Source organism: Trichosurus vulpecula, chromosome 2 (genome assembly GCF_011100635.1).
Source record: "Trichosurus vulpecula isolate mTriVul1 chromosome 2, mTriVul1.pri, whole genome shotgun sequence".
Taxonomy (NCBI): domain Eukaryota; kingdom Metazoa; phylum Chordata; class Mammalia; order Diprotodontia; family Phalangeridae; genus Trichosurus; species Trichosurus vulpecula.
In genome coordinates this window covers 31,692,780-31,705,931 of record NC_050574.1, presented here as the reverse complement: position 1 = coordinate 31,705,931, position 13,152 = coordinate 31,692,780, and the positions used below count along the sequence as shown (strand labels likewise).

General features: G+C 45.1%; 1 protein-coding gene across 1 annotated transcript in view; it reads left to right on the top strand.

Annotated features, from left to right (window-relative positions):
- The first annotated feature begins 216 nt into the window (after positions 1 to 216).
- The window catches only part of PRKCZ (protein kinase C zeta), a 226,316-nt gene continuing 213,380 nt past the window's right edge, over positions 217 to 13,152 (top strand). Inside the window, exon 1 of the mRNA XM_036744757.1 lies at positions 217 to 764. Within this exon, the coding sequence (XP_036600652.1) occupies positions 694 to 764 (71 nt within the window). The 5' untranslated portion in view covers positions 217 to 693. The remainder of the gene's footprint in view (positions 765 to 13,152) is intronic.

Genomic DNA, 13,152 nt, shown 5'->3' with positions numbered 1-13,152 from the left:
TCACTTTCCTGTCTCTCTCCCCACCCCCGCCCGCGGTGTACCTAATCCCTGCCCAGTCCCCTTCTTCTCCACTCCTGGGGGCGGGGGAGAAGGTAGGGGCTTTCGCCAAAGGAAACCAGTAGGTTCAGCCCCCGACCTGCCCCTCCCTCCTCCTGCTCCGGCCCCTCCCGCTCCTGCTCCTCCTCCTGTTCCTGCTCCTCCTCCTCCGGGAGACCAGCCTGCAGGTAGGATTCTGCTTCCTTCTTAGCTCCTGGGTTACAAATGTGACCTGGGGGAGACTTACTCACCGGCGACCCCGGACGTCCTAGGCTCGCTGTGGCTCTGTCCCAGAGGCAGAAATTTCCCGGCTTGGACATTTGGGAAGGGAGCGGGAAAAACTTCCCGAGGGTGCTCTTCCCCGCCCTCCTTACCCTCCCCCCTTCCCCCAGGTAGCTCCGGGCGTCCGGAGTCCTCGCACAGACAGCGCCCACTCCCGGGGGTTGCCCTCTCGGGGCGGTGCGAGCGCCCTGGTGTTTCTGCTTCGTCGAGTGGGCCAGGCGGTGAAATGGAGAGAGTCCCGTGGACACCAAGCCGGCTTCCGAGCCCCAATCCGAAGCCCTGAGCCCTGAAGCCTCTGCCGGCGACCGCTCGGGAGCCAGATCCGCCTCTCTGCGCGCGTTCAGGACGCACACTCGGCTGGTTGGGATTAATGCCATGCCGAGCAGGATGGGGTCCAAGACGAACCTGGGCCGGGAGGTCATTCGCATTAAGGCACACTACAACGGGTGAGCAAGCAGCGCCCACTGCCCCCGCTCCCTCACAGGCATCTCTGGGCGGTTTTGCAGCCCTCCCCTCCAATCCTGGCCAAGTTGGCGTCTGTTTACTAGGCAGCCATGGAAAGTTTGTCCCCTCTCCCGGGTCGGTGCTTTGGCAACAAACGGGGGGAGGGAAGTGGCGGGGGTGGGGTGGGAGGGCGGAGAAGGGGGAGGTGTCCGTGAGGGGGAAGCTGTCTTTTCAAAGTCTTCTTTCTGCGACTTACTGAGCAGTAAACTGTAGCGATTACCCGAGTTAAACTTTTTCTTCTGCGTCTTAGAGTTACAAAATGTAATTCACTGCAGTGACTCATTAACAAAGCATTCGGGGGCCTGGACTCGGTGGAAGAAGCCCTAGTAGGCAAGGCGGAGCCAAGAGTGTGCGGGTTTACCTGTGAAATGGGCCGAAGGTTTGTAAGCTGGTCGTTGTAGACCTGTTTTTGCCCCTACAAAGACCGAGTAAGGAGCTTTGCAAACCTGAAAGCTTGAATGAAGTGACCGATTAATCCGTGAGACGTAGTGTGTTTGTTGGAGCTCTGAAGGCCAGAGTTCAAATACCGCCTTAGAAACTTACTAGCTTCAGCGCCCTGAGCCCAAGTCAACTTGACCTCCGAGGCTCCAGGTACCTATTAAATTGCCAAGAAGGGGCGATCCGGCATTGGTTACTCGGGAGATTTCCTCTCCCCGTACTAATGAAGACACAGGTGCACCCCTATGCCCTATTTAACAACAGTGTGTGCGCCATGGAGGGCAGGGTAAGAAAGGGCCTCATTCTCCAACTGGAGTTTGTAACTATTTTCTTTTTTGGTTTGCCTAGACCTATAGCCCTTCTCTGTTTCTTTGTCTCTGTCTCTTCTCTCCCTCTCTCTTCATCCGCCATTCAAATCTCTTCTGGGGGGACCAAGACATTCCTAGACTTGCCCAGAATCACACGGCCAGTATGTATCCGAGGCTGAACTTGAACCGAGGTCTGCCAGTCTCCAAGGCTGGGCCTCCACACCCTCCACCAGAGCTGGCCTTTGGCAGTTAGGTTAGCATGCAGCTTTGTTGTATCGTGGCGTAGCTTCTACTCTAGTAGAGTGCTATTTGTGGAGTCCATTGAGGTCATTGAATTTCAGAGCCATGGATCAGGAGTCAGTGGACTTGGGTTCGAATTTTGTTTGAGCTTGATGAGATGCCCCCCCAAGGGTCTTTCTAGCTCCAAGTCCATGATCTCTGATCATATATAACTTCCTTCCAAGCTGGGACTGTCACATATGTTCTGTACATGACCTAGGACATTGGGCATTCAGATATCGTCAGGCCCTTTCCCTCTAACTTCTGTGTTCTGGACCTCTTGGGCCAGTCTGGTGAAGCCCTTGGTCCCCTCTTCAGAAACATCTTTTTTAAATGCATTAAATAAAATCCAGAGGATTCCAAAGGAATCCAATTCTATTGAAATAGCTATTAAAATAAAAAACACCACCACCTAAGGTCTTGGCCCCCAGGTTGAGCGCCTGCTCTCTTAGGCCTTCGCTGCATCTCTAGGCCTTTGATTCAGTCCCCAGAGTTGTCCCACATTCGCTACTTGGTGATTTAGCAGAGCAGGCTTATAGGAGAGAATTTTCTTCTTTTTTAATACTTTAGTCTGGGAAGGGTTGAAAAATAAAAAAAAAACTAGTCTTTTCACTGTAAGGAAATTGTGTACAGCCTGTAACCTTCCACTGGGTTAGATTTCTTCCTCCAGCCTGACCAGGATTCCTTGGCATATTTTAGCCAGCGATCTTAACTTCTGAATTGAATCCGCCATCCTGAAGCAGGATCCTTGGCTCAGTGGAAGGGAATTTTTTTTTTAAGCCTTTCATTCTCAGTCACTTTCTCATTTTTAAAATTGATCAAGAGTTCTCAGTTCCTTCCCCAAGTCCAAGAAACCAGCCGGACACAAGTAGCAATCTTTTGGAGAGAGCACCTCTCAGCTGAGGAGGTTAAGAGAGTGAAAGTAGTATTCATTTTTTGTTGTTGTTTGTAAAAATCTCAGCTTGGTATTTGGCCTGGAAAAAGGCAGGAAAAAGCTTATTATCCTCTTAGGAAAAGGGCATAGGTCATGAAGGGCTCACATTTTGTTCACTTCATTTCCTTAAGAAATATCCTGGTGAGTTTCTGAAACTAGACTTTGCTTAAACTTCAAAAAAATTTTTTTTAGTATCAGAAAACGTTTTTTGGAAATGCAAAATTATTCCTTAATTCTTTAAAAACAAATCCGTTTTGTTGGAAAATAATTATTTTTGTTGAATAATTCTTGTTACAATCCAAAAGAGAAAGCCTTAGGATGAATTCTATTGTTCAGGCTCTATTATATAAAATGTCATCTCATGGCATCCCATATCCCTCTTGGCATCCCTAGCTTCCTTCAAGGCTTTTTTTTTTAATTATTTTTTTTGCAGGGAGGACGGCAGGGCAATTGAGGTTAAGTGACTTGCCCAAGGTCACACAGCTAGTAAGTATGTCAAGTGCCTGAGGCTGGATCTGAACTCAGGTCCTCCTTACTTCAGGGCCCACCTAGCTGTCCCTTTATCAAGGCTTAATGCCTCCAGCTGAGGCTTTTCCCTCTTGAAATTACCTGGTCCTTATTTTGTGTTAGAGAGTCCAGATGCAGAGCTGACCTCAGAGTCTTGAGGACCTGAGTTCCAGGCCCTCCTCTGACACTGGCTATGTAACCCTGGGCAAGTCATTTTAACCTTTTAGTGACCAAGTCAACTCTATGATTATGTTTCAGGGAGGGTGCTGATCTATATTGAGAGAGGGGTTCCCTAAATTAAGGAAATTGAAGAAGAGCTGGTAAAAACAGAACAAGAATGTATGTGTGTGTAGGTGTGGGCAGCCCCCATGGGATGTCAACTTCATGAGCCTGCAGCTGGTGCATCATTGTCTTTGAAATCTCACCTAGCACTTAGTAGGGCTTTCCTTAATCTTTGAAGTGCTGGAGGCAGCTTGAACCTGTAAGCATTTATTTATATGTAGGAAATCAGCAAAGCCACAAATCTGGGCTTGATTTATTGATTCGTTGACTGTTCAGGTTAAAGAAAGTGCTGGAATAAATGTTCATAATAAGAAGAAGAACTGACATTTACATAGCACTTGCTATGTGCTTCACATTGTTAACTCATTTGATCCTTGCAACAACCCTGGGAGTTGTCAATATCATTTCATTATTTATGTAATTATTACTAGCTGCTAACAAACTATTATTTAATTAATTTAATTTTATTATTTAATTCATAATTATTATTACTTGATAATACTGTTGTCCTCATTTTACAGTTGAGGAAACTGGGGCAAACAGGTTAAATGCCTTGCCCCAGAGGTCCTTTTAGAACTTATGAGGGTGAGGCTTCTTGGTTTCAAGCCCGGTGCTCTATCCACTGTGCCACCATCACCCACAGATAAACCCCAAACTGGTTTACCATTTCCTTCTCCAGCTCATTTTACAGATAGGGAAACTGAGGCACACAGGGTGAAGTGACTTGCCCAGGGTCACACAGCTAGTAAGTCTCTGAGGCTGGATTTGAGCTCAGGAAGGTGAATCTTCCTGATTCCAGGCTCAGAACTCTATCCACTAGATGTCCACATAAAACATATGTGAAAGTAAATACACAACGTATACAAAAACAGTCATTATTAAGCACCTCTATGTGTCAGGCACTGTGCTAAGTGTAGAGATACAAAGAGAGGCAAAAGACAGTGCTTGACCTCAAGGGGCTTTTGGTCTCATAGGGGAGACAACCTGCAAACAACTCTCCAAAGAAGGCTTAAGTTGGAGGTAGCAGACAGAGGCAAGGCACTAGAATGAAGGGGATTGGGAAAAGAAGGTGGGATTTGAACTGGGACTGAAGAAAACTAGAGATCTGGCAGAGGTGAGGAGAGTGAGAGCATTCCAGGCATGGGAGGTAGCCAGTTAAAATGCTTTGGAATCAGATACAGAGCGACTTTGTGAGGAATGGCCAGGAGGCTGGTGTCACTGGGTCACAGAGTATGTGTTTGGGTGGGTGTAAGGTATAAAAAGACTGGAAAGGAAAGGGTTGGGGAAGAGGTGATCACAGCCTTCAGTGCCAAACAGGATTTTATATTTGGTCCTGGATATAATAAGGACCCACTGAAGTTTGTTGAGTGACATAGTCAGACCCAAGTTTTACAAAGATCACTTTGACAGTGGATGCAGGTAAGGTAACCTTGCAGGGGGAAGGTATTGGAAGGAGGAGGGATAACCAGGAAAGACTTGCTGTAGATGATGGTCCTTGAGTGATTAGGTTTTAGTGATTAAAAAACCCTCCAATAACTAAGAATTCCTTTTATGGAGGGTGAAAGAGGGTGGGGTTTTCTGGGTTCCTGCATACATAGCAGCGAAGATAAATGTCCCTCCCTTCTGAGATAAAGCAGTTAGTGTCTGTGTGGAGACCATTCTACCGGGCTGTTAATTATTCAGTTAACTCCTAAATAATTTGTATGCCAGCTGCAATTAGAGATTGGTTTAAAAATCATGTGATTCAATTCATCAGCCCTTTATTCTGCACCTACTCACTTGGAGCCTAGCACTGTGCTGGGTGCTGAAGCTATGTTGTATCTTGGAGGACTGTGGGGCTCCCTATGTGGGTGTGAGGGATTTCTCCATGCACAGATAAGCTCACCCCATGCTGGTATTTCCTTTTCTCTTACCTCCCTCCTATAGCCAGCCACACACACACACACATACACACCCAATTTAGGGTATAATTATATACTAGCTCATACTGCTTTCTCTTTGAAATTTGCTAGGCTTGTTTTTTGAGACTAAGGAACAACTCTTGGACATCTAAATAAGGGGTGGTTCAGTTTATAGGGTCATAGAGCTAGAAGGAAGCTCTCAGAGACCGTCTAGTCTAATGGTCACATTTTACAGATGAGAAAACTGAGGCTGTGGGAAGGAAAGTAAGTGACTTGCCCAAGGTCACAAAACATAGGTATAAGTGTGAGAAGTGGGTTTCCAATCGAGGTGTTCTGACTGAGTTTGTTGCTTTTTTCCATTGATAACAGTTTCTGCCTTGTTTTGTGTCCCCAATGCTTAGTTATGGTGCCTTGCACACAATAGGTGCTTAATATGCTTGTTGATCATTGGTTAACTCTCTCTGGTTCAGTCCAAAAAGCATTTATTAAGCATCTGTCCTGTGTAAGGTAGAGAAGCATGTTGGTACAGAGGCTATAGAGTGGGAGGACCTGGGTTTAGATCCTATCTCTGACAGTGTGTGGCCTTTTCTCATCTGCCAAATGAGGGGCTCAGTCTAGACAGCCTCCTGGGTCCTTCCAGCTTTCAATCTGTGATCCTTTGGGGAGCCCTTGTCACAGGGAGTCCACTGACTCATCGGGCAGATTGATGAAGCCTCAGTGCTGGAGGGCAACCACCTAAACCAGAAACTCACTCAAAATTATCAGCGATCTTTTAATGGTCAAATTCAGTGGCTTTCTCTGATCCTCATCCTTAACTTCTCTGAAGCCTTCGACACCGAATCATTCTTCTCTTGCTATTCTCTTCTCTCTCTTTTCTGAGCCTCACTTCCCTGTCTGTAAAATGGGAGCAAAATTAGCACCTATCCCATTAGCTTCTTGTGGGGATCAAATGAGATAACATGTGAAACACTTTTCAAACCTTAAAGAGCTCTATAAGTGAGATGATTATTATTTTTGTTATCATTCGGTTATTTGCACGTTATCTCCCCGTTTAGCTCCTTGAGAAGAGAGATTGTTTTTTTTTGCCTTTCTTTGTATCCCCAGTGCTTAGCACATTGCCTTGACTTGACTTAAGGTGTCTCCTGCTAACTGGAACCTTCTCTGATTTCCAGTCCCATCCCTCCACAATAGTCAGTGATCTCATTTTCATCTAGTTACCATTTTGTATATATTAAGATCACAGGTCTAACCTGGAAGGGATGACCTCAGGGGCCATCTCATCTGCCTCATTTTACATTTTATAGGCCAGAGAGATGAAGTGATTTGTCCCAAACCCCTCCTTTAGTGGTGAGAGTCAGAGATGGAAATCGAATCCAGGTTCTCTGACTTCAAATCCAGCAATCTTTCAAGCTGGCTTGAATGTTTATTGATACAATTTGATATCTTTTGTTTTTATATCTCCAGAAATTCTTCCAGTATCCCTCACTTCTCTCCCACCTAAATAACACAGAGTATGTTTAAAGAAAAAAAAGGGGAAAGAAGAGACCAAAAAATAAGCAAAAACAATAAATACATGGATAAAGTCTGATAACATATTCCGTGCACACACTCGTGGTACAGCCAATTTATTCTACATATAGTTTGTTTATACGTAGTTGTTTGCTTGTTATATGGAGCTCCCACTGGATTGTGAGCCCCCTGAGTAGGGATGATTTTTTCATCTTTCCTTGGATCCCCAGTGCTTAGCACTGTGCCTGCCTGTTGACTGATGGATATGACCCATGGACCTCCCACCTCTTCAAAGGAGTGGGGTGAGACTGTCTTCTCATGTCTTCTTTAGGCCAACATGCTCGTTCTTTGTAATTTTTGCAACATCCATTTTGATTTTTTTTATGGTTGTTATTCTTTCTGTTTACACTCATAATCAATGTTTATAATGTTTTCTTGGCTTTGCATCAGTTCACATAAATCTTCCCATGCTTTGCTACATTTGTTGTTTGTTACAGGCCAGTGTATTCCATTGGATACTTATTCCATTGACTTCCATTTATTCCAATGGAATTCCATTCAATTGAATAATTTTTATAAGGCAAACATTCTAACTTCAGAAATCTGAAGGGTATGAACCTTAGGCAACTTGTCTCCTCTCTCTGGATCTCAGTTTCTCTCATGTATGAAATGAAGAGGTTGGGTTAGATGAGAGCTAGGGTTCCCTCCAGCTTTAACATTCTTTGAAGCAGTTGGGAGGGTTCAGGATAACAAATGCGAAGTGTAGGTTGGATGGGATCCAACTTTACTAATTTATCCTAAACTGCTTCTGCCTAATCCTTTGGCCCCTGAACTGAGTTCAGATTTTAAGACTTTTCTTGCAAAGTTAGCTCTTCTCCCTCCAGGGAAGAAACTTTTTGGGCTGGGAAGCACCATAAATTAATCAAATACTAATTGGCCTTCCCTTTATTTCTTTGAGATTTCAAAGGAGGGAGTTTCTAGGGCATTCCCAGACACTCCCTTCCACCCTCTTGGTTAGAAAGAGGCTGGCTCATGTGAAATCAGTTCTCCTAATTATTAGTCTCAGTAACCACCCCCTTTTCCACCCAAGATCAAGATCAGGGACCATAATTGTCAAGAGAATGCAAAATAATATTTTTCCTTTCATCAATCAATCAACAAGCATTTATTAAGTCTGTGTTTTATGTTTGAGGATTATTGCATAGGTGAGTAAAATGACTGGTTTGTAATTGAACAAGAGCACTGGGGTGTTGTAAGCACACCTTCTGTAGACTCAGTGAAAACATCCTTGGGAAAACTCCCTTATAACACAGACAATCAGCATGAGATATTACTTACTATTAGATACTTTATATTTCCTTCTATTTTTTAAGTCTTTTGACTTTGTTTTAATATTTCTTGTTGTCTCCTGGAGTCATTGGTTTCTGTTTGGTCCATTCTCATTTTCAGGGAGTTTTTTGCTTGGGCACTTTTATACCACTTCTACAAAGCTGCTAATTCCCTTTCCAGTTCTTTCTTCCATAGTTCTCATTTCTTTTCCATATTTTCCTCTAGCGCTCTCATTTCATCTACAAAATCATTTTTTAATTCTTTTTTTTTTTAAATCTTAATCTCTTCCAGACCCAAGCTGGGTTTTCCCTGGTGCATTGCTTGTCATTTTTTTCTGCGTTTATGCTTTGAACGTCCCTACCACAATAATACCTTTTTGTGGTAAAGTTCTTTTTTGGTCTGCCCATTCTTCCCCAGCCTCCTTCCTGACTTTAGACTTGATATATAAAGGCTGGGCCCTTCCACACTTTTGGAGGAAAGGTCTTGGCTGGTCTTGTTGCTGTTTTCTCGGGGTATTGAGTGTTGTGTTATTCCAGTACCTTAGGGGAAGTCCAGGCTGGGGACGTGAAAGCTTTTTGTGCTCCCAGAGTGGTCAGATCCAGGGCAAAGTCTGATTGCTGCCCTCTTGGTCTGAGCTCTGAAAGTTCTTGACTGCAGTTTGGGTCTGAGCAGCAGGCTGTGAAGTTTTGCCTCATGTAGAGCTTCATTTAGATTACTGCTAAACTCAGCCACTATCAGCTTGCTAAAAAGCTCTGCCAGCTTACAGGGATAGAACTTCAATTTCTTTCCTTTAGATCTGGGATTTCTGCCTTAATTATTTCACTGCAGACTTCACACTGGGCTAGTGTCTGAAGAGGGATTTGCACTCGTGTCTTCCTTACTCCCAGGTCTAGCACTCTTTCCACTGGCCACCTTGCTTCCTCATGAAAGTCCCTTATCTTCAGCCTCAGTTTCACCATCGGTAAAATGAGAATATAATGGCACTTACCTCACAGGGTTGTCATGGGGATATAAAGCATTCTGCAAAGGTGTTTTATATAAATGCTAGCTGCTGCTCTTTGGATCCCTTCCTGTGGGTTTCCATCTTCTGAAAGTTTTTCATTGCTTGGACTTTGGAGAGGACGAGTGCTTGGCATGGATGGACCTGTCAAGCATTGTTCTCCATTTGTATGTGTTGTTACTGCCCTTGGTGGTGGTGGTGGTGGTGGTTTTGCCACTGACTTGTGTGTGCTTTCAGTAAGTTATTCAGTGGGCTTCTGTTATCTTTGATGAATGGCGAGAATACCAGCCTTGGACTTTTTATGGGAATTTTGAAAGTAAGCAAGGCTTAAATTTTTTGGTTCTTGGAGGAAGAATGGGAAATGATGCTTATTAAGCACAAATCAGTCTGGTAGGCAGTCCTCAGAGGGGCCTGAGATGCCACAGGTGGGGCGGCTGCACTCCCGGCTATCACACACAGCTTAGCATCTGGCCAGCTGGGAAAGCTATATGTTACTTGTTTTCTTTTCTTTTTGAAGTCCTGAACAGTTAATTCCCAACTTGCAGATGGCCATCACTGGGAAATCATATATGATATGATTAGATAAAATAGAAACTCCAGCATTTGTGCCATTAGAGCCCTTCGGAATCTGGCTCCAGCTGTCCTTTCCAGGCTGATGATACAGTATTCCCCTTCCAACCACTCTGGTCTCTTGGTTGGTTCTCACACCACATTCCACCTCCCCTCTCTGTGTGTTTGTGCCACTGGCCCCTCAATGCCTGGAATGCTGCCTTTGCTCACTCCACTGCTGAGACTTCCTAGTTTTCTTCCCATCCAAGGTCCAGTGTCTCCCCCCACCCCCAATTCTTCTAGAGCCACCCTTCCCCCCACCAGTTGTGAAGGCCCTTCTCCCTCCCACCAAGATAATTTTGTATATGTCTTGTATTTGCTTATGTTTGTATTCCTCCAGAAGAATGGAAACTTCTTACTGGAAGGACAGGGACTGTTTTTTGTCTTTTTAAACTCACAAATACCTGTCCTCTTCCAGAGAGCCCAGAAACGCTCTTTTGTGTTTATCCTATGTCTAAGTCTTACAGAACAAATCCTTTTATTAAGGAGATTTGTTCTGTGGAAGTTTGGATTCAGTCAAAGGGCTGCACTTGAGGACCTAGAGGGCCACATGTGGCCTCAAGGCTGCAGGATCCCCACCTTGTCTATGCATTTAGATACATATTGTTTCCCCTGCTAGAATGGAAGCCACTTGAGGGATAGGCTGGTTTCCTTCTAGTCTTTGCCAGTGCCTAGCACATAGGAGGTGATTGATTAGGGAATGCTTATTGGTTGATTGCCTATTACAATAACCTGGAGAAGAAGATACCTGGGGCCAGAGTGACTCAGTGAGTCCCAGCCCAAACCTCTAGAACTGATAAAGAATAAAACTTGTGAGGAATCAAGTTAGGAAGATTAGAGGTAGTGTAGTGGATAGAGCCCCAGGACCTGGAGTCAGGAAGGCCTGAGTTCAAATCCAACCTCAGCTACTTCCTACCTGTGTGACTCTGGGCAAGTGTATTAACTCTGTTTGCCATAATTTTCTCATCCATAAAATGAGCTGGAGAGGGAAATAACAAACCACTTAGGTATCTTTGCCAGGAAAACGCAAAATGGGGTCATGGAAAGTCAGGTCTGACTGCACTGACTCAACCATCACCACCACCACCACCAACAACCAGAGCCACTTTCTACCCTCCTGTTGAGGGGACCACCATCCTTCCAGGCACCCAAGTTCAAAGCTTCCTGGTCATTCTTGACTCTTCTCTCTGTCATTCCCACATCATGAATCAGCTGCCAAATCTTGTCTTTACAACATTTCTCTACACCCCAAAGATTCCCCTATGCTCCCACTGCCACACCCACCACCTCATCACTTCTCATCTGGACTCTTGTCTCTGACCTGATCTCCTGCATCCAGCCTTTCCTCTCCACATGACCGCCCAAATAATCCTTTCCTTTTGTAATTTTTGATTTTGATGAATATCTTTAGTTTGGGACATGATATCCATCCCACTAAGCCTCAGTGACTCCCTGTTGCCCTGGGATGAAATCCTAGCCCCATTGTTGGGCATTTAAAGCCCTGCCACAGTCTGGCTTTGGCCTTTTTTTTTTTTAAGGCCTGTTTCATGGAAATTTCCTCTCAAGCATTTTATTTTCCAAGCTAAAGGGCCTCCTTGCTGTTGTCCGTCTTGGGTATCCTGTCTCCAGCCACCGTACTTTGTCAGGGCTTTCCCCCAGGCCTAGAATGCTCTAGGTCCTCACCTAGAATCTGTCCCTCTCTTCTAGTTCAAGTGTCACTCTTATTAGAAGACTTTGATTTCCATCACCCGCCCTCTCCATTGGTCTCTCTATTTACTTTAAATAGACTTTACTTATCTATTTATAGGCTGGATCCACCCAATAAATCCAAACATAGTCAGCTCCTCCATGGCCACGCCCAGTTGACTTTTGTCATGCCATCCCATGGGCTCACTTAGTAAACGTTTGTTGCCTCCAATCCAGTCATCTGCCTGCCTTGACCTCAGGCTTCAGAGGGCAAATGGATGGGCCGAGACAGGCCCTGAGCTGTGTCATGAGAGTGCGGCTGATTTCCCCCTAACCCCACCAAGATTTTTTTTACTCTTTCTCTCCTCCCTCCCCAAGACCAGCCTTATAGAATTAGTGAGTTCTAATTTGTGGGGTACTTATAAGTTTCCCTTTCTCAAAATCTCTGCCTGGAATTCTGCCAGTTGGATGCTAATTGGGGCTAACAACAAACACTGGGTGGTGGATTGGGTGCAGGGAGGACAGAGCTGTCAGGGCTGGGTAGCCAGTGTGCAGTGGATGGGCTGAGGGAGAGGCCTAGGTCAACACTGCCTGTTTGCCTCAGTTTCCTTATCCCAAAGATGGGGATAATAACAACACCTACCTCCCAGGGTGAGGATCAAGTGAGATAATGATACTAGTCACTATTACCTTGCCCAAGGGACTGAAGGGACCAGCCTTGTGACCTTGGGTAACTCAGTCTATTTCTCCCGGGTTTTTTGGGGGGGGCGGGGATAACAAAAAGGAAGATTGGTTCTTAAGGCATTTACATTCTAATGGGGAGAAGACCATACCTAAAAGGTGTTTTGGGCAGGTAGATGGAGCTGTGGATAGAGGCTGACCCTGAAGTCAGGGAGACCTCAGACACTTAGTAGATGTGTGATCCTGGGCAAGTCACTTAACTTCTGTGTACCTCAGTTTTCTCAACTGGATAATGGTGGCACTTACATCTCAGGGTTGTGGTGAATATCAAATGAGATGATATTTGTGAAGTGCTCAGGACAGTATCTGGCACATAGTTGTTGCTATATAATGGCTAGCTATTCTTATTATTAAAAAAGATGTATATTTGATAAATGAAAGTCAGTCTTGGGAAGGCACTAGAGGCGAGAGGGATCAGGAAAGGCTTCTTGAAGAAGGTGGGATTTTAGCTTGGGCTTGAAGGAAACCTGGGAAGTGAAAAAGCAGAGATGAGGAACAGGGAGAGCATTCCAGCCATGCCAGGAAAAATTCCTGGAGTCAGGAGATGAAGGGTCTTATCCGAGCCACGGCAAAGAGGCCAGTGTCACCAGATAGGAGAGCACCTGGTGGCGTATAAAGTGTTGTTCTTTGTCAAAGACATTAGGGAGGGGGTGCCATGACGGTGTAAGTGGATTTGATTTAAGTGACTGGAGGGCTGTGCAAAGACACCAGCCTCAACTTTCTCTGGGTCCATTGGCCAGATATAGATCAGGACAACTAGAGATGGTCTTGGATGCAGTGGGAGACCTTGGCCTTTTTAAGCTAATC